Genomic DNA, 22,928 nt, shown 5'->3' with positions numbered 1-22,928 from the left:
CATTTTGTAGTTTTAACCCCTGTCAGGTTATTTTGTGCCATCTATTGTGCCATCTAGACAGGAAGTGAGAGGAAATCCCTGCAAATTAAGGGAATTCCTTGGGGACCCCCCCAGGAAGATATATATATATATATATATATATATATATATATATATATATATATATATATATATATATATATATATATATATAAAAAAATTTTTTATTAAAGTTTAATAAAATGAGTAAACACCCCCAAAATACATTTTGTAGCCCCCTAGTCTCACACATACAAACACAAATGCATGCGTCTGGTGCCCACATGTACAAAGAACTACAATTTTGCCACACACGTTTGGAATGACCATGCACACCTAAGCAATAGTTCTAGCACCATCATTCACTATTAACTCTAAATTGATGACCTGTAAAGGTTTTTAAAGCATCGCCTATGGACAACTGTAGGTACTTTCGTTTTTAGCCATTTAATTGACCTGCACAGTTTTGAGGTTTGACATACTGTATTTGGTATCAATGTATTTAATGCAAACTCCTCCCTTTTATTTTACCAACAAAATGAGTATTATATTAGGTTTATGTTCACTAAAAAAAATGCTTGTGTATTTTTTTACTGAAAATTCTGATTTAAAGTAGAACTATGGGATAGAGTAAGGGAGAGTTTTAACCCCTGTCAGGTTATTTTGTGCCATCTATTTAACTTTGCGGAGGTTTCCCCTTTACTGCCTGTCCCACAGCTAGACAAAAAGTGAGAGGAAATCCCTGCAAATTAAGGGAATTCTTTGGGGACCCCGCCAGGACACCATATGTGTATGTATGTGTGTGTTATATTTATATTTATATATATATATGTGTATATATATATATATATATATATATATATATATATATATATATATATATATTAATTATACACATGCAGGCCCGGATTCACGTAGCACCTACGCCGGCGTATCTCGAGATACGCCGTGTAAGTGTCAATGTGCGCCGTCGTATCTGTGCGCCGTGCCCACAGAACTAGATACGCCTGAAAATAGGCTTCCTACGACCATCGTAGAGTGGGCGCATATTTACGCTGCCCGCAAGGGGCGCTCCCATTGATTTACGATTCGAATATGCAAATGAGTGAGATACGCCGATTCACGAACGTACTTGCGCCCGGCGCATTAATATACGCGGTTTACACACAAAGTTAAGCCTCATAAAGCAGGTGTAAGTCATGTTAAGGTATGGACCAGGGAACAGCCGTCGTATTTTACGTCGTTTACGTAGTAGTACGTGAATAGGGCTGGGCGTAGACTACATTCACGTCGTAGACAGTGATTCAACGTATCTTAGGGAGTATTTCCGACGTGATTCTGAGCATGCGCACTGGGATGCGTCCACGGGACGGCGCATTCGCCGTTCGTCCGGCCCATCATTTGCGTGGAGTCACGGTTCATTTAAATGGATCTCGCCCACTTCCACCTACTTTGAATTAGGACGGCTTACGCCTACGAATATATACGTTACGGCGGCGAAACGTTGGGAGCATTTCCTTTGTGAATACTGTGCTCTCCGCTCCGCGATGCACTGCGCAGCATCGGCGTAGCGTATATTCGATATGCTACGCCCGCATAAAGATGCGCCGAGGTATGTGAATCTGTGTGTGTGTGTGTGTGTGTGTGTGTGTGTATGTGTATATATATATATATATATATATATATATATATATACATACATACATACATACATACATACATACATACATACATACATACATACATACATACATACACTTTCAGTTATAATAGTAAATGGGACAAATACAGAGGGGGAATCTCCTAAATGGGAGCACAGACAGCAATGAAAACTGACAGCTGTTCTAATCCCTCTCCACTCTACCCAACACAAAAAAAATAAAGAAAAGTTTTGCCTGTAGTTGAACTTTAATAAACAAATATTGTGTGACATAACTACCAACATTTTTATTCTACATTTTATTTCTCTGCTTTCAGAAAATATATCATGTTTTGCAAAAAAAAAAATGGCACTGGCAGCTAATAAGTTAAAATGCTAGTTGTTTGGGTGTTTCTGGTTTAAATGTTTTGAGCCCTGGAACAGGAATGCAGCAAATCAGACGCCTGATCTGCATGCGTGTTCCGGGTCACTGGTTATAAAAGCCATGGGATAAGCATGACGACCATGCGACTAGCATTTTGTCCGGACTCTAACGTCTGCCAATATTTAGTCTCTGTTAACCCTTTTTTTTTTGTTTTGTTCTTTTTTCAGTTCTATGGCTGTGAGTAGTCTGGAACCAGAGCTTCGAGATTCTATCCATAAGGAATATGGAGACAGAATTCAGTATGTTTACTTTAACAAAGGATTATAACCACTGGACATATAGAGCAAAATGTATCCAAACCCAGGAATCAGCTTTATCCAGAGCCAAGACCCACTTTGTGTTCTGCCTGCCAAGAAAGTTTTAATCCCCCTTGGAGCTGCATATAGCTTTGTTTTTTTCCTGAAAAATAATATGCCTTCACATGGAATAGATGTTTTATAAATTCATTATTCTTTTTGAAATTTCTGAACTTTCTTTATAAAGAATGACTTTTGGCATGCTTTCTTAAAGCACATTTAAAGTCTAACTTTGACCTCTTTTATACCCTCTTGCTATCCTATCATCTAAGCCTGTACAAAATTCTGTGTTATACTTGCCACCTAGTCCGGGCACCTCCTAGGTGACCAGGTCTGAAAAAAAGTACCATAAGAAACCCCATTGCTGTAAATGGGTGACATACAGGCAGAGCCAGACACCCAGTGGCCCCATCTGCAAAAAGAACCAACCCTTTGCCAGCAGTGTTCTTCCAATTGGAATGTTTTTGAGTCCGGCTAGCTGCTTACAGGTTAGTTTTTTTAGAGTTTTTGTAGCTGCTTAAATTATAAAGCATTTTCTTAAATGGGAGGGGGGTGAGGAGAGGTGTAAAATTAGGTATTCGCTAGCCATACACTGATGAATAAAAAAATTCAAATTAAAAAAATACATGTCCTCCATCTGGGCAGATGGTCGAATCGCTCATGCCAGGTAATTGTATTTTTACAGCCGACAGCGGTAGATGCCTGAATACCTGAACAGCGCCTCCATCTGTTTGGATGCAGCTGCTGTTCATCCATAATTTTCCAGCTGGCCCCTTTGCTGTTGGGCAGAAGGGGGGCCAACAGCACCACCCATGGATTGAATTTTGTCTGCCTTATAAGGAACCAATTGAAACTGGCACAGTGTATGGCCAGCTTTAGGTTAGATCTAAGGTGTGCTTCAATAGTCCATTCTTTATTACACAACAGAACCAAAGATATTCATCAGTATTTGTAAAAGGAAATTTGTTAAAGAAATGAAATGTCCTCCTGGCTGCTATATTTTAATTAAAACCTGTTCTATTGCATTGGTAGTAGAGTCCTATTTTGCATGCATTGACTACAGGTACACTTTAAACCGATTTTGTCACTAAACGGAACCTATTGTAAAACAAAAAAAGTGACTTTGCGGTATTCTCATGAGTACTATGTTTTCTTTTCATGTTTTCTTTTCATGTCCTCTTTGGGATACTAAACCGTTTTATTGTACAATCTGCTTTAGGTCTACCTAAAATGTTTTGATGAATCTAAAGGAGATTGTACAGGGATTGTATAGTCAGATAGTGTATGACCAGCTTTAGGACATGGACCACCATGTAAACCAGACACGGTTATTTGGATTTTTTTTTTTTCATGCACACAATAAAACTTGCAAATCATTTTAAAATAACTTGCATAACTGGGCAACTCAAATAGGGCATTTTATGAAAGAGAATGCATAAGGAGATGTTACCTTCAGTGAAAATGACATGTCGGAACAATCGACAAAGAAGTTGGAAGAGCTGCATGTAAGTTTAGTCCATTTTATTCATTTTCAAAAGCGTAAAAAAGGAATACAGTGGGAGCAAATCATGTAAATGTTATGGTACATAGAGGTGAACCTTACAAACAGGTCCATAGGTAGGTAGTATGTGCATTTTAGGGAGAATACACACACACACATAAACCTGTAGATATAGTCCTTACATAGGCGTGCGCACAGGGTGTGCCAAGTGTGCACAGGCACACCCTAATTACTATGTGCTGCACAGATTCCCCCTGCTGCTTGGCTGCAGAGAAAGGGACTCAGGAATTTATGTCCTCAGCCCCTTTCTCTGTCTCAAAAGTGAGATATCAGGGGTCTGTTTAGGCCCCTGATATCTCACCAAAGCCCCCCAATGGTGCTCATAAAAAATTGTTAAACAAAATAATAAAATATTGTAAAAACATATAAAAAAATTAAATTGTAAAAAGTAACAATAAAAAATAAATAAAAAGAAACTACTGACAACAGTCCCTGCCCACTGACACTATCCAATGTTGTGCTGACACGTCCATTGCCCTACTGCCATAAATATATATATATATGCACGCATGTGTGTTTGAGCTTTGGGGTGCACACCCTAATGTAATAGGCTGCGCACACCTATGAGTCCTTATAATAGATACGCCCTCCGCGTAAACCCATATAGCAGTAAAGCATTTGAAAAACACAAAATATATGGGGGGCACTACATCCTGCTTGGTCCCGATGGAGGGACTACAGCCAACATCAATAATTGACCTGTTTGCAATGACACAAATGTTTGCATGGGATGAACCACGGGGAAGACCCATGTACCACCCGCCATCATTCAGAGTCATCCAGAAAGTACAAACTTATCACATAAGAAGGCTTCATAGGTATGAGGCAAGCCAAATGGAGGCAGCTGATTTTATAAACAAATTTTAATAATACTTTTTCTGTAAAGTTCCAGCTTGGCCCTGTTCCTTTACATTATTTCACTATCTTTTGGCTCTTTAATGTGTTGTACAGCTTCATTGACCGGTAGAGAGGCTGGAGGGGATGAGACTAAGCCTGAGTTAAAGTGATAAAAAAAAAAATTGCATACCATGTATTTATTTATTGCAGGATATTATATAGCACTGATAACACAGAGCTTTACATATTACATTGACATCAGTCCCTGCCCCCGAGGAGCTAACAGTCTAAGGTTTCCACCTCGCATTCATACATACATACATATACCAGGGCCAAATAGGACAGGAGCCCACTACCTACCACCATATATTTGAAGTGTGGGAGGAAACCTCTAACAAGCACACAGAAAACATGCAAACTCTATGCAGGCAGTTTGCTGGCTGGAATTAGACTTTAGCTTTATATATATATATATATATATATATATATATATATATATATATATATATATATAGTGTATAAAAAGGTTTAATGAGCATTTGGCATGCAGTTTTCACCAAAGGTAAACTCTACTTTTTGAATTATATGCCTTGTTTATTTTCAAATTCCAAGATAGGTTTGTGACAGTTTTTCTTTAAAATTGAGTTCCGGTTATACACCTAACTAGCTTTAAAATTGTCCCCTGCTCACACTTATGCTAACAATGGCCTCTCTGTTGTTGGCACTCTCTCTTTTCCCCTAAAGCCACTGGATGATGCAGGGGAGCTAGAAAAATAGATAAGTATATACATCTTTCTTACACAGGTTAATTGCTTAGGTTTTAGGACAGGTGAATGAGCAGTTTTAAGGTTAGTTAGGCGTATAACCAGAATTTAACTTTATTGCTGGTTGGATGGAAGATACATGAAATACCACCTTAGTTCAGCTAATAATTGTGATCTTCCTAAAGCCTAGTACACACTGCTAGTTTGCCCCTTCAACAGAAAAGACCGGCAGACTGCAGTACACAGGGGCCGAATGTCTGTCGGTTCCTTTTTTTTCTTTTTCTTTTTTTGTATAGTCTTTAAGACAAAAAGACATGTCATAATAAACATTTCCATAGAAACAAAGTCATAAATCAAGTAGGACATGTATCAAAAGCATGGTGCAAATAAATAAAGAACAATGGTGGTTGCTTGTCTAAATTTATATTGGGGCTTTCCCCTTTAGAGAATAGGGGAAGCCTCAATGGTAACTACACCAACCAGCACAGTCATATAGATATAGAAAAGAAGCCTTGGCATAATAGCCTAGTGGCTAGCATTAAACTAGCAAATGCTGCTGACGACTCAAAAGTGACTACAGGGTCGAGGGAAGGGGGCAAAAACCACCTCCAGCTAACCTCCCCCAACACACCACCAATACTGAGGCCACACTGAAACAGATGTGAGACACTGAAGAGGAGAGACAGCGCCACCCTATTGAGAGGGGGACTCCCCTGCAGTGATAAGACACTAAGGCCATATGTCTAGCTACTGCATTTATTATATAGCCTAGTACCAAATTTTACAAAACTGGAAACATTTGCATTGTTCGAAAGAAGAAAGAAAAGAGGGGAAAAAGGGAGAGGACTGGAACATACCTGGAGTCTCGCAGTTAGTATTCATGCCCACACCAAGCCCGCCGTCCTATGGTGGAGAATTTTTTTTTTTCTAAAAGAAATAGGGGGAGTTGGTCAGTTTCTTTTCAACCGGCTGATGCTACCCAACATTCGGCCTGTGTGTACGGGGATTTATATTCGTGTCCCACAGGGGCTGCCATTGTGTTTGCCATAGAACAAAGGAAAGGAAAAGAGCATTGTCATGAAATGCTTCACTTAGGTGATGTTCTTTCACTTGGGATCCTTGGTATTACAAACTGTCACCTTCATTCACAAGCACAAAAGGTGCTAAAATTAAGATAGCTTCTAATCATCACTGGGCACACTGGTACCGCTTTGGCAACACTCCACAAAGTGGGGATTACCCTCAGGAACAGGGAAAGGATCCAGAGTTGAAAATCCACATACAGGGGGTTATTTACGAAAGGCAAATCCACTTTGCACTACAAGTGCAAAGTGCACTTGGAGGTACAGTCCCTGTAGATCCGAGGGGGACATGCAAGGAGAATAAAAAACAGCATTTTAGCTTGCACATAACCCCCACGGTGCCTTAAAGTATTCATACACCTTGAATTTTTCCACATTTTGTCATGTTACAGCCAAAAACATAAATGTATTTTATATGATAGATCAACACAAAGTGGTACATAATTGTCAAGTGGAAGAAAAATCATATATGGTTAACATTTTTTTACAAATAAATATGTGAAAAGTGTGTTGTGCATTTGTATTCAGCCCCCCTGAGTCAATACTTTGTAGAACCTCCTTTCACTGCAATTACAGCGGCAAGTCCTTTTGGGGATGTCTCTACCAGCTTTGCCCATCTAGAGAGTGACATTTTTGCCCATTACTCTTGGCAAAATAGCACAAGCTCTGTGAGATTGGATGGAGGGCGTCTGTGAACAGCAATATTTTAAGTCTTGCCACAGATTCTCAATTGGATTTAGGTCTTGACATTGACTGGGCCATTCTAACACATGAATATGCTTTGATCTAAACCATTCCATTGTAGCTCTGGCTGTATGTTTAGGGTTGTTGTCCTGCTGGAAGATGAACCTCTGCCCCAGTCTCAAGTCTTTTGCAGACTCTAAAGCCCCATACACATCCGTTTTCCTGCAGGTTTTTCTCTTCAGGTTTACCAAAACCATCTAATATGAGGTCAAACCTTAAGAGTTTCAATTTGTATGCAATCAGGCAGGCCCTTGCACTACATGGTTTTGGTAAACCTGAAGAGAAAAACCTGCAGTAAAACTGATAGTGTGTATGGGGCTTAACAGGTTTTCTTCTAAGATTGCCCTGGATTTAGCTCCATCCATCTTCCCATCAACTCTGACCAGCTTCCCTGTCCCTGCTGAAAAAAAGTATCCCTACAATATGATGCTGCCACCACCATGTTTCATGGTGTGGGGATGGTGTGTTCAGGGTGATGTGCAGTGTTCATTTTCCGCCACACATAGCGTTTTGCTTTTAGGCCAAAAAGTTAAATTTTGGTCTCATCTGACCAGAGCACCTTCTTCCACATGTTTGCTGTGTCCCCCACATGGCTTCTTGCAAACAGGACTTCTTATGGCTCGTTAACAATGGCTTTCTTCTTGCCACTCATCCATAAAGACCAGATTTGTGAAATGAACTTCTAATAGTTATAGATAAATTCTTCCAACTGAGCTGTGGATCTCTGCAGCTCCTCCAGAGTTACCATGGGTCTCCTGGCTACTTCTCTGATGAATGCTCTCCTTGCCCAGTCTGTCAGTTTAGGTGGACGGCCATATCTTGGTAGGTTTGCAGTTGTGCCATACTCTTTCCATTTGGTCTGAACAGTGCTCCGCGAGATGTTTAAAGCTTTGCATATGTTTTTCTAACCTAGCCCTGCTTTAAACTTTTCCACAACTTTATCCCCGACCTGTCTGATGTGTTCCTTGGTTGAGTTTAGTAGTGTACATGAAGCCTAACAGTCCCTGAAATGTTCACATTATATCCAGACTTATTCTGATTCAAGACTTATGTGAAAGTTGAATGACCTAAATCGAGCCGTGTATTGCATTTCTCAAGCTCCCTTTTGCTACTTAGCCTATATTTAACTTCCATGAGCAAAGTCCCATCATGTGTACGCCAGATATTACACAGATTGCTTATTATTTCCTAAAATATTTAACACTACAAGGGATTTGCTGAGTGACCCTACTTCACCGAGATTCTGGCTGTCAGGTACGGGAATGGAGTAGTTTGCAGCTAACATCCACATCAAAGAGCCTTTCTTCTACACAGTGTAACCTGGGAACAGAATAGTGCAGCTACAGGACCACATGAAACAAACATGTTTTATATGCTAATATTATATATTGTTTAAAATGAACAAACCGGCTAACCCTAAAATTATATATTTATCTTGGATGGATACCAACAAGTTCAGTCCCCTGACAAGAAAACAATAACTGAAAGGAATATAGATGCTGTAAATTGTCCAGCAAAAGCTACTTCCCCGGCTGTTGTGCTGACCCTCTGACGTCAGTACTTTGTGCTTGAATCACTAGCCCGAAAGTCTGTAGATCAGGACTTTTGATGTCACTGTTTTTCAGATCTGTATCTCCTCATTCTGCGTTAAGCCGGACACAAATGAATCGGCAGGAACCAGACAAATTTTGATTAATCTGGGCAGACTGGTTGTACTGAAGTCAATCTATCGATCAACTTCAGTACAACCACCCTGTCAACAGCGATTATTGTGTTCTGGCAGAAGGGAAACCTTCTGCTGTGAGAGTGCAACAAGCAGAAAAGGAAAACATGGCACAAAGACCAAGCACGCAAGATATCCATAATAGCAACAATAAAAGCAATATGATTGTAGAACTAAAAGTCCCAGCAATAAATGAAAGGGGTCAGTTCATTGCAACAGCAGCAGCTCCCTTGGGAGTTGAAGCAAACTCTGGGAAGACAGGTAAAAGACAGACAAGGCGCACCAGACTAAGTGCAGCATATGTTAAACCATTTATTTAAAAGTAAATGGGCCAAATAGCTCACATAGTAGTAGTGATAATCAGGCAAGTATGAGTAGTAAATAGTATGGGGTCCATGGCCACTGTGCAGTCCAGGGTAACATGAGAAGTGACGTCCCAGCAGTGTTCTGACAGACTGTAGGAGGATGGAGCTGCAGGGCGGTCTCTGTAACCAGCCTGATAGCTTGGCTGGACGCCGTACGACCTCAGTGATGCCCGGAAACCGGAAGTGCGTACCAGCGTGGAACGCCGTACGACCTCAGTGATGCCCGTGAACCAGAAGTGAAGTTAAAGCCTCATACACGCGATCGGACTTCCATCTGACTTTTCCGTGGATTTTTGTTCAAAGGACGTTGGCCGTGAACTTGTTCTGCATACTTTTTCAGCCAACTTTCGCAAAATCGCATGGTTTTTCAGCTATTTACCGCCACCCCTTGGGCAACTTCTGCTATTGTTGTCTGATCTTTAGCATTGGTTCTGCGCACGTGTGTTTGTACATTGGACTTTAGTCCGATGGACTCATGTACACACGATTGGATTGGCCTCCATTGGACATTTGTTGCTGGAAAGTTTGTCTGTTTTCACAGCGAACATTTGTCCGATGAAAAAGCGAAAACATTTGTTGTCAATAAGTCTGATCATGTGTATAGGCCTTTGGACCGATCAGATGACGCGTTTCACAGCTTCCGCTGTTTCTTCAGATTTAACTGGGAATTCAGGATGTCAATCATTTATATGCTGACGTCGACACCAAGTGAGGATGACCGAAAGAGTAAACAAACTTTAAAACTGGAAGTATAACATATACCAGGGGATACCAGGAAATAGATGTATCACAGGAGAAATAGGCCCCTGTAAATATAACCCTGCACCTATCTATACGTATCTGTAGATTGCCATTACAAATTTTGTAATTTTTATGATAAGGGTAGTTCCTCTTTAAAGGAGACAACCAGCCAAAGTTTGTTTGGCTGTACTTCTGTGGATCATAAGAGTGCAGTTCATTCTGCACTCCAGTGACCCATTTTTAGCTGACGTCACAGAGCCGGTCCAGGCTCAGGGAAAGATCGCGATCATATGGTCGGGATCCTCCCACATGTCTGGACTGGCACCCAGCTTAGCCTTTCAGTGTGCCACTGAGAGCCTGAGCAAGCCACTCCCACCCCCTCCACAGCCCAGCACTGTGAGTAGGGGGGCAGAGCAGAGAGCCGGAGACTAACAGTCACTAGCTCTCTGCTGAGATCCGAGCGATCGGCAGTATTTGATAACTTGGTTCTCAGTCTTCGAGCCGGTGAGGTACAGATGCAGATTCGGACCGATGCATCCACCTAGCAGAGTATGATTCTTCAAAAAAAATGTTTCCCATACTTCTCTTTTAAGGTGCTTCTGGGACTTGCCTAGAATGAATTTCATACATCATTTCCAAATGACCGCTGTACATCCATCCAGCAGAAATCTTGAACAAGGAAAGTGTTGAATAGGCTGCTGGGAAGAGTTCAAGAACCTCTACAGCTCAGGACTCGCATAGAAACACCACTTCAGGCTCTTGACCGTGCCGTCCAGAGTTATTGCTAAATGTAATGCAGGAAGTCTAATGATATAAATAGAAATGGTCATGTCATGTTTGGAAATGAGGTGCAGTCTATACAAATTGGTAACAGGAGCCAAGAACAAAAAGAACTTTAAATACAAGCCGGACCTAAAACAAGTGCTTTATCTAGGAGGGTGGTAAGGGATGGATTGTTCGGCTTTGGTTAGCTCAAAAAAAATGTTTTCTCTTTTTGTATTTTTTTCTATGAATGTTTTCAAATTATGCCAAACACACGGAAACCAAGTAAGGGAAAACAAAAACAAAATGTTCACAAAACACTGGAGTTTTACAAGCTGTGAGGGGAAAAAACAAGAGCGAAAATGAAAATACACAATGTTCCGTCACTGTCCTGGGACTTCAGCTGTAGAAGATGCTACGTGCCGCGAGTGATGTACAGGACTGCGAGATGGATTTCATTCGCTTGGTGAGAGTATACTTTTTTTAGGAATTGATTACCCTTTGTTTTTGTTGGGAGGAAAAAAAAGCGTTGGACGGAGTCACTGTACTAACGATCCAACCTTGATACAGCGATCAAAAATTGCACTGTCACTGTATAAATTACACTGGTAGGAAAGGAGTTAAGTATGTTCCCTGGGTGTGCTTTCGTACTGTGTGGACTGACTAAATAGCAGGAACACAAGATCTTTTTCTTCCTGTCTGACAGAATGACGGTCTGCCTTGTTTACATAGTTCTGTCTCTCTCCAGCTAATGATCGCGGTTGGCCGACCGCCATCACAGCCGCCTGACCATTGATTGTCTTCCGTGGTGTCCAATCACAGCGGGAGCACAGGCCTGGCGCCATGAAGAGAAATCACGTACAGGTACGTCATTTTGCATTTAAGGGCAACCCTAACCCAGTCTATGTAAGTGGGGCGGTCCTTAAGTGGTTAAAGGGTTAGTTCACCATTACCAAAAAACCTGCCTATGCATGTAGAAACTACAGCTTTAACCAAAGATAAATAATCCTCTTGATATAGGTGTAGGCCATTTGAGTACCTCTTGAAGCGGGGATGAAAAAAACCCTACAAATGCCATAATCCCATCCTGTAGTGATGCTAGGATGCTGCTAAGAATCTCCCAGCTGATTCAAACACCGCTACATGTGACCTCACTGCCCTGTTGCAGTAGTTCTGAGCTCAGAGATGCTGCAACAGAGGAGATAGTGCATGAGAATTGAAGAGAAAAATGGATAGTCGCACTCCAATGACCGTTGAGGTTGTCTTTATTCAAACGAACAGCAGATACATCACATCACAGGGTTACAGTAATAGGAACAAGGGAACAGCCGACGCGTTTCGCACTGGATTAGTGCTTATTCATGGCTATTCATTAGTGCTTAGCCATGAATAAGCACTAATCCAGTGCGAAACGTGTCGGCTGTTCCCTTGTTCCTATTACTGTAACCCTGTGATGTGATGTATCTGCTGTTCGTTTGAATATAGACAACCTCAACGGTCATTGGAGTGCGGCTATCCATTTTTCTCTTCAATTCTCATGCATGTCTAGTGCACTGCCAGCACCCACGGTATCCTGAGTCAGCCTGTGATTGTTTAGTTGACCCACCTGGAGCGGTGATTTCTTTCTCTCAATTTGCAGAGGAGATAGTGGACGCGTTTTGAAGGAGTACCTTTTTCCTCAGAGGCAATGAGGAAGAAGGTACTCCTTCGAAATGCGTCAGCTATTAGCGGCCCTGATGTCTTCCCCTTTGCTATCTGGAGACTGTCTGTTGCAGGACTGATTGCCATCTTTTGGTGGCTTTTACAAGCAATATTTTTCCACGTGTTTGTGAGTAGATTTTAACTTCATTTTTATCAATAAATTTACTTGGGATAATGCACACGGCTGGTGCGTCGTCTTTTCTTTATTTTTTAGGTAACCAATAGGATATCCCCTATCCTAGAGACTGGCTGGAGGCATCATCCCTTGAATAATAGACCACCCGGTCATCACACTGATGTGCTAGAGCAGGGGTAGGTGACCTCCTCCCTCCAGCTGTTTAGAAACTACAAGTCCCATGAGACATTGCAAGACCCTGACCATCACAGGCATGACTCCTAAAGGCAGAGGCATGATGGGATTTGTAGTTTCACCACAGCTGGAGGGCCGAGGTTGGCTACTCCTGCTCTAGAGAGTGTGAGTTTCCAGTTCTCAGACTGATCCTGGTTGATGACCTTACTTAACTTATGCCTGCCTTGATCTTGATGTGATTCCTGACCACATTTTTCTTCCAACTCTGGTTTTGATGTTCTATTCTAGATTCTCGTAAAAACAACCTCTGGCTGTTTGCAAGGGTCTCTCCATCTGCTTCTTTCTCAAGGCCTAAAGCTGGCCATACACTATGCAAATTTCACCTGGTAATTGGGGGACTGTTTTGTGTATGCCCCTGCTGCCATCCTCCTGCCCAACAGTCTTTGAAAACTCAAAGGAATTGGCTGAAAATTTTAGGCCAAACAGCAGCTGCATCCAATCTGATTCAGGTATTCTGACAGCCATAGGGTGAATGAAAAAAAAAACTGTGTTTGGGCAGCTCCTTTCTAATTTATCAACTACTCCCTGACACCCCTCTGGCTCAGTATTGCTGTCCTGCCTAGTGTCTGGATCGCTGGCCCACCCTCTAGCCTAGTTTTCCCTATGGTATTCCCCCTTCCCCGTTCAGGCGATATAAGCCACTGTACAAATTAATTGAGGCAAATATCTGGATTAATTCTGTAAGGCAATCATAAACTCTCTCTGCAGCCTCTTATGCAGTTAGAAAGCTGATAATAAAGGACACAAAATCTGATGATTTGCCTCTGCTGATTACTTTGGGATTGCATTATGAATTTAAAATAAAAATTTGATTTCTCCTGGTTTCGCCCTGCTCGATAACGCCGTGATCTTGCATCATATGTGACTGATCTCGCTTTAAGTGGGTTGCCTGCAGTTCCTTATTACCCTGGGACCACAGCCAAGCTTTCCGTTTGATGCACGGCACTACACTTATCCAAAAATCACTGATTGATACATGTGGATAATGCTGGGTTGCTGGAATACTGTAAGCCATGGGACAATGAGAAACACTAACCCAGCAAGAAAGTCAATGAAAACTGTTCCTAATCCATAGGGCAAGGATTTAATATTCCAGCAGCATGCAGTAAGATCTTATAGCTTGAGTTAAATCTGTTTCTAATGCTGTTATCTATTCCAGACTCCTGTCATTGCAATGCATGTTTTCGCTCACTGCAGCACGCAGCCATTAGTGTGAGAGGCGCCCCAGCCTATTGCGTAAATTCAACCGAAATAAAATGCAAGGTCACACGCGTGTGAATGAGGCCTTGGCATGCAACCATGATTTTCTGTGATTTTAAAGTATAGAAAATGCCTTATGAGGGCCACATTAACATATATCTATCTGATCACCATTCATTTAATCATTCAATGTGATTAAATTCATCAATGTAAATAAAAGTCATAAACGAAAGACCCTCAGTTCGATCGATTTAGTAGGCCCTCAATTTATTTAAACTCTGTCCATTTAAAAGGCCGTGGTGGAATTTTTGTCGATCTCTTCTGGTAGAACAACAATCTGCGTGTGTTGAAGAACCCATTGTAATTTAGATAGATTAAATAGTAGTTTTTGAAATGATGTACCCGTCCCAAATTTAAATGGCCTGTTTTCAATCGATATTTTTTCATTCGGAACACAAAGCATAAAACAATATTGTTTGTGCCAAACGTGTATGTAAACCTTTAGGTTTCTGTCAGACTTGTATTTACCAGACTGGAGAGCCCGATTGAACAGGAGGAGGTCTCCCTTATGTGTCCGACTCGCGGCCCCTGGTAGTATGGACAGGAGGCACGATAGTGCAAAGTGGTATGAGAGCCTGGCGGGTAGTTGCAGGAGATGCGGCTCTGGATCCAGGGGCAGAGAAGAGGGTGTCCAGCTGGACAGGAGACAGGAACACAGGCAGATGATGCTGAGCAGGAGCAGAGCGGGATAGTCGGATCACAGGTAGGGTTGGCAACAGGCGGGCAGCTAAGTACAGAGAAGCAGGCAGGTTCAAGGTCAAGGCAAGCTGAGGTCAGGTGCAGGCGGAAGGCAGGGATAATCCAATAGGCAGGACCAGTAATCAGGAGACAAGTGTTCAGACAGGTATGAAAATGGGGGGGAACTAATGCGCAAATCAACCTAACCAAGGTAAAGAATAAACTAAAAATAGATACCATAAATAACAACTAATAACGCAGCTGCCACTACTAAAAATGCTCACGCACTCAAGATAAATGAATTACAGGTAGGGTGTAGTAGCGCTTGCTCAATAAAACTAATGAATAAAATGACAACCCAAAAAGTATAAAATGTAAAACCGTCAATCCACCACCGACTGAAGGTCTAAAAGTGTTCCACTCAAATTAATATCCAAAATAGATCAAGAAAGTAAATTCATGTAGGAGTATCCAAAAGTGTCTGTAGGTATATAATATTATAATAAAATATGTTCCACTTAAAGTCAAACCCGCCCAGCATCAATCAATTGATGAAGAGGGTAAAGAGAGTGAAATATTAATAATAAAAAACTGATTGGGTAGACAAAACGTGCCACCAAAAGCATCGTGCTACCAAACAAAATCCATAAATATAATGAGGAATAAAATATATAACGTTGACCAAATTGTGGATAAAAGTTCCTAAAGTAATATTACATCAATATGAAGTGCAATGTGCAAAAAGATATAATAATAATATTCAGTGCAACGAGTACTGAAATCCGGTGAAAAATCTAATAAATAGAATATCAATTCATGCATCAGTGAAAAACAAATAAAGTCCAAACAAATATTTCGCAGTGAAAAAAACAGTGAAAAAAGTGAGTCCCATACAGTAAATCCCTCAAGGGATTAAAATCAAATATACTGTCAGAGAAATAAAAAACATGCCAAAAGTGACAAGTGCACAATTGTGCAAAATACAACGAAATCCAACGTTCAAAATATATTCCTTTAAAACTTCAATCGCTGATTTCCAAAGTGTATTGTGTGCTCCACCAACAATCGATGATTCAGTGCATCAAAATAAACATGCACACGTGCTTGAGAGGAAGATAATAGATGCCACTCGTCTCTCAGTGCAAATGTGAGATAAGCGTTTCCACCAGCCCCTTACCTTAGTAAGGCTTTGAAAAAGCCTAATGTAGTGCTGTTAAGGATGGGATATACCTCACACAGTCAGCTTGCTGTTCCAAATCCCGCACCCGAACGCTCAAACATCCACAGCGCTGGCACTCAAATAAAGAACAGGAAGGCTCCCATAGCATAAAACCTTTTACAATTTATTCGTATCAAACAAAGAATTCACTCACAGACATAGATGAGTCATCAGCATGTGTAGTAAAAGAGTGTCTCCGCTCTGCGGCCGCGAGCGGATGACGTCACCAACAGCTCTCCGAATTCCTCACGCGTATCGTGACTGACAGCACGTCACTTAATCATAGGATGGGATTTCCCATCCTATGATTAAGTGACGTGCTGTCAGTCACGATACGCGTGAGGAATTCGGAGAGCTGTTGGTGACGTCATCCGCTCGCGGCCGCAGAGCGGAGACACTCTTTTACTACACATGCTGATGACTCATCTATGTCTGTGAGTGAATTCTTTGTTTGATACGAATAAATTGTAAAAGGTTTTATGCTATGGGAGCCTTCCTGTTCTTTATTTGAGTGCCAGCGCTGTGGATGTTTGAGCGTTCGGGTGCGGGATTTGGAACAGCAAGCTGACTGTGTGAGGTATATCCCATCCTTAACAGCACTACATTAGGCTTTTTCAAAGCCTTACTAAGGTAAGGGGCTGGTGGAAACGCTTATCTCACATTTGCACTGAGAGACGAGTGGCATCTATTATCTTCCTCTCAAGCACGTGTGCATGTTTATTTTGATGCACTGAATCATCGATTGTTGGTGGAGCACACAATACACTTTGGAAATCAGCGATTGAAGTTTTAAAGGAATATATTTTGAACGTTGGATTTCGTTGTATTTTGCACAATTGTGCACTTGTCACTTTTGGCATGTTTTTTATTTCTCTGACAGTATATTTGATTTTAATCCCTTGAGGGATTTACTGTATGGGACTCACTTTTTTCACTGTTTTTTTCACTGCGAAATATTTGTTTGGACTTTATTTGTTTTTCACTGATGCATGAATTGATATTCTATTTATTAGATTTTTCACCGGATTTCAGTACTCGTTGCACTGAATATTATTATTATATCTTTTTGCACATTGCACTTCATATTGATGTAATATTACTTTAGGAACTTTTATCCACAATTTGGTCAACGTTATATATTTTATTCCTCATTATATTTATGGATTTTGTTTGGTAGCACGATGCTTTTGGTGGCACGTTTTGTCTACCCAATCAGTTTTTTATTATTAATATTTCACTCTCTTTACCCTCTTCATCAATTGATTGATGCTGGGCGGGTTTGACTTTAAGTGGAACATATTTTATTATAATATTATATACCTACAGACACTTTTGGATACTCCTACATGAATTTACTTTCTTGATCTATTTTGGATATTAATTTGAGTGGAACACTTTTAGACCTTCAGTCGGTGGTGGATTGACGGTTTTACATTTTATACTTTTTGGGTTGTCATTTTATTCATTAGTTTTATTGAGCAAGCGCTACTACACCCTACCTGTAATTCAAGTGTTCAGACAGGTAACAGGAGCAAGGGTCACAGGTAGCTGGAGATCAGACAGCACCGATCCCAGGCACTCTGGCAGTTTAAATAGACAGATTGCGCACAGGCCCGCACACCCACGCATCGGCACAAGCACACATAGGAACGCACAGGCATGCGCCAGAGCGACCAGCAAGGGGACCCCTCTGACCGTTTCATCCATGCATAACCGAGGTAAACATTACATTTTTTTCTGTTTTAATAAAATAGATTTTTACAAAAAATCAGCAATGTTCATACAAATTGACATCTTGTATTCACATCCGGCAACATGTTTCAATAACATTACAGAATATACAGCTATATGTCTGCTCCAAAAAAACTATTGGGCAATGTTCATGGCCCCATTCAGGGGCTGCATTTATAACATTAGCTTGGATTAATTGCAAAATGCAAGAAATGTCAATGTAGTTCATGCTTATAATCACTGCCCCCAAAACCTTAAGCGATCGGCACATAAAGTATGATTGTCAGGACCCAGATCTGAACCTGCAACCTCTGCTGTGTTTGACAGTATCTCTTCTTGCTGAGATTCTGGACAGCTCCCTGCCTGATTCCTTAGACAACCTTGCATTGTGTCTTGTTTCTCTTAAACATTGAACCCTTTACTCCTCCCATGAACTTCCTATTCAAGCCATGCCTTTCCATTTCCTGTTCGCCAGATTACTGTGCTTTCTCCAGCCAATATCTTGCTCTTGTCACTCCTGCAGCCATCGATATCTTAACTAACGCTGGTTATCAACCTTTGACTTGTTCCTTGATGAAACTTCTGCTTGATCCCAACCTGCAATCATTTGTTACCAATAGGGACGAGCTTCGGCCAATTATGGCTCAGGAGGTTTAGTACACGCCCCACACTATAAAAGGCCGCCTGCAGGTCGGCCTTGTGTAGTGTGTTGCGGTGGTTAAAAGAGAGAAGACAGAGAGAGAGAGTGTCATTTTTAGTAGGTAGATAGAGCAGGCAGGCAGGCAGGCAGGCTAGTCAGTTAAAGTTACAGTGTGTAGAGGATATATATGCATCCCAGGTGTTGTATATATATTTATACACTGTATAGTTTAGCTAGATCTGCACTTCCTAATTTACTGACAGGCAGGTGACAGACCCACCTTCTCCCAGCAGCCAATCAGAGGAGTTCTTCCCTGGTTGGGCATGCTGGGAGGGGGATATATCTGGGGCAGCCGCTTTTGGCGGGTTGTTCTATGCGGGGTCCGTGTTCCAGGTGCGGTACCCACCTTCAGGGTACGCGCATCCATGGGCCCCGCCACCGTGGCCTGCTTCGCTGAGGTTGTGCACCATGCAGAGCCTCATCCTGACATTGAGAGGGACCCCAGCGACTTGCTGGGTCCCAACCTTCTGTTGAGAGGATCCCATGCTGGAGGCTGTGCGATGGGGGATCGGCTCGGGGGAACCTAGAACTAGAGGTTGTCCAGGAGGCCTAGACGAACCATCGGGGATACAAAAACAAAGTAAAATGTGAAGTTCAAGCATAGACAAAAACATATGAAGGAAAAAGAAGAAAGGAAGGTTAGAAAGGGAGCCAGAGGAAAAGTTCTCTATGGTATCCTCTAGTGAGACACTACAATAAATCATGTTACAAAAGCAGGGACCTATCAAAATCTCTAGGAAGACATTGTTCTATCCACTGGGACCAAACGTGTTCAAATTTGCCAGTTATATAGTTGAGTATTGTCGACATTATTTTCATGAATCAAATGCCATGTCATCTCATGTTTCAACTGAGCAATTGTTGGAGTGGAAGACCACCATGCATTTGCCAGAGTTTGTTTTGCCACAGTAAATAAAAGAGTCAAGAGGCATAATTTCATATTGGTACAGTCAGTTGTTTTTATATTAAAAATTTCTTATTTTGCTGAAGTATGCCTATGCCTAATATGGTATTTATTAGCTTATATACATTTGTGCAGAATCTTGGGACATTCCCACCAAATGTGCAAAAGGGTATCTGGCAGTTGGCATCCCCTAAAGCATTGGTCAGAAGCTGCAGACTTAAATTTCACCACCAAACCCGGAGAACCATATGCCGCCTAATGAGCAAATTATACTGTAGTTAGACGCTATTGTGGAAGCATTGTCAGTGACAGATATCAAATGTATTTGTACTCTTCAGTTTACAGTTCACAACAAAAAAAATCAACAGATGGCTACAATTTTGAGTTTATCAGTTGGCTTGATACTGATTGCAATTTTCCTGTCTATTATGAAGACAGCATGGCAGCTGCACCACCATAAAATGTGGAGATGGTGAGTTCTGGCAGCCAACAACTAGGTCACTGAGATTCAGTAAACATTCACCGGAGCTGTACAATACACAGATACCATGCCAGGAGACTATGAGCCCATTTGGTATGTATATCTTCAAACAAGTTCAGCCAGTCCTGTAAGTTTAGATGGAAAGAAGCTGTTCACTGAGCCAACTGCAATATTAATTAACTGTCCTCGGGCGATCTGGATTGTGTTATCTATCAATCCAAGGTAAATCTATTACTGTCTCAACTTGCCCTGCTGATCATTAGGAGACAACCTGAACTAACATTTCATAAGATGACATCGGTAACCGTTTATTTACACCCTTACAGAACATTTCTGATATACAGTAAATAATATTTCTTCATCCTGTTGCTTCCAATAATTGTCTGTAGTTCTGTGTATCTAACCATGAACAATATATGGGTTAGAGTCTTTCCCACTGCCCCTTATTAGTAATGACGTCCCTTATTTTCTGTATAATGCCACATTCCCTTGGTTCCTTTTTAATCTGCAATCTCTAATAATGAAAGTTATCACATGTGGAATATATGCATGGATCTCTTATTACAGATTTGCTGATGTAGCGCTACCCCCTCAGGAGCCGCTGATTGATTTGGGATCGGCGTATTAAGTTACCTCTATGTGATGTCTAGGGGTGAGGGTAGTGAGTAGAGCAGTAATTGAATGTCCAATCGGTAGATGAAGTTTTCTGAATGCTTTATTTCCAACATCAACTTGAGGTAAACAGGAAAGGTTGATGAAATAAAGGAACTTTGCGGTATCAGGCTTTGGATAGAAAAAAGCAATCCTGCTATTCTGTAGTTGCCTCAATGTGTCGCCACTCCAGCCAGAGTGGGTGAAGTGACTCCGGACAGACCTCTGCCACAGGTCTGGCAGCCGGAGTGCCACTTAAGGTTGCTGGGAGGAACACGTCTCTGCCACAGACTCGGCTCTGATTGAATGTTGAGACCTCTGCCACAGGCCTAGTGCAAGATTTAGGTTGAACAGCAGAGCGAATCCTCCCAGTAAATTGTGCTAGGGTCACCGGTTGACAGTGCAAGTGTACCTGTCAATGTCCCGGTCACCAGATCCCCGATGGTTTGTTCAAGCACTTTTGGATAACCTGCCTCCAGGTTCTCCTCAAGCCGATCCCCCACCGAACGGCATACAGCCTGGGATCCTCTCAGGAGAAGTGGGGACCCAGTAAGTCACTGGTGCCCCTTGATAGCATCAGTTGCTCCAGGCCAGGAGGGCCCAGAGTCAGGAACTCCGCGTAGCGCGCGACCCCAGGCCAGGTAGGCCATAGTGGTGGGGCCCGCGATGTGCGCACACCCTAAAGGTGGGTGCCGCACCAGGAACCTAGAACAACGGCCTCCGCCACAGAAATACTCCTTCCCCAGCATGCCCCGCGAGGGAAAACCCCTCTAATTGGCTGCTGGGAAGAAGCGGCTCCACCTGGACCTCTCTGGCGCCACCTGCCACCCAGAGATGAGACTGCATCCCTGGAACGCAGACTGACCCACAGAACAATCCAGATTTGGCGACAGCCAAATTTAACAAATTCCAGAATGAAAGCAAAATAACTCTCTTTCTCCCACTAAATTTAACATAGCGTCCTTTCTGAAAGTAAAGGGGTGCTACACTGATATTTAATGTAAATGTTATTTTATATATAGCAATACATGTAAAGTCCAGGGCACTCACAGCAATCATTCTTCTTTATCTGGTCCTACATTCCAAAGGCTAAAAACAATTAAAACACTTTCAGCCAATAAACATCTCTCTTGCAAAGCGATCGCTTTCTCAAAGCACTTGGATCCAAGCGCGTGCTTTGCATGAGAAACGTTTGTCCTCTGGATGTGTTTTAATTGTTTTAAGCCTTTGGAATAAAGACTAATGATATGCCAAGAGTTCCCTGGATTTTGTTTTTGTGGATTGCTGTATTTGGCTACTTAGGCAGCCCATATATGATTTTGTCTAAGGCTCAGAGAGTTTTGTACATGATGGATTATTTTGTGTCTTGATGGATTAAGAATAAAGTCTTCTACTATTTTACAGCATTTTTGTTGGTGCCAGATTTCTATTCATTTCAAGATGTGAGCGGTATGTACCGCTTGTGTCCTGGCCAGGGCCGTTTGAAGGAATTTGGGGGCCCCAAGCAAAATAGACATAGAGGCCCCCCAACCCCCCCCGCACACACACACACAACCCCCCCATGTTCTTTTTACTCCCTCCTGGGCCCCCTCCCTCCCTATGTTCTTTTTACGCCCTCTCCTGGCCCTCCCTCCCTACCGGGTCCGTACCACGCGGCAGGAGATTCCGTTTCCTGTTCCTAGCCGGACTGAAAGGAAGTGAGCACTCAGTGGAGTCCGGACTGATAGAAGGAAGGAAGAGGAGCTTGGCCATGCTACAGAGAAGGGGAAGTGACGACTCAAGGCAGCAGTGCTGCAGGCTCTCTATAGAGCACTCAGGCGGCTGCAGCATATAGGAAGCGCGGCAACGGCCCTGCTTGGGGCCCCAGGCCAATTCGGGCCCCCAATCAATTGCTTGGTTTGCCTGCCTTGTAGCGACGGGCCTGGTCCTGGCATAGACTATCTAATCTTATCCCATGGATATTGAAATATAGGGTTGCAGCACCATGGGCTTTGTTTTCTTCAACCCAAAGATGAGTCTTTTTTTTTTTAACCAAATGACTGACTTGATTATGCCATTCACTCAATGTGGATGGGGGGATCCTCCCTGCTGCTTTCTAACATGGGCACTTCCCTGTCAGAATACACAAATCAGCACTGCCGGTTATAGCCTGTAGTGCAGATCGAGTGAGGAAAAATCCAACAAGGTGTTTGCACAGAAGTTGATCAGTAGATTAAATTCGGCCGGTCCCTGCTAATTTTTTTTTTTTTTCAAATA

General features: G+C 42.0%; 1 protein-coding gene across 1 annotated transcript in view; it reads left to right on the top strand.

Moving 5' to 3' along the window:
• SFXN2 (sideroflexin 2) overlaps positions 1–3,423 on the top strand; it is a 98,762-nt gene extending 95,339 nt beyond the window's left edge. The window contains exon 12 of the mRNA XM_040361883.1: positions 2,270–3,423. Within this exon, the coding sequence (XP_040217817.1) occupies positions 2,270–2,369 (100 nt within the window). The 3' untranslated portion in view covers positions 2,370–3,423. The remainder of the gene's footprint in view (positions 1–2,269) is intronic.
• Positions 3,424–22,928: the final 19,505 nt, after the last annotated feature.

This window comes from Rana temporaria, chromosome 8, assembly GCF_905171775.1.
Source record: "Rana temporaria chromosome 8, aRanTem1.1, whole genome shotgun sequence".
Lineage (NCBI taxonomy): Eukaryota > Metazoa > Chordata > Amphibia > Anura > Ranidae > Rana > Rana temporaria.
The sequence above is the reverse complement of the archived record's forward strand: the minus strand, read 5'-3'. Positions and strand labels throughout refer to the sequence as shown.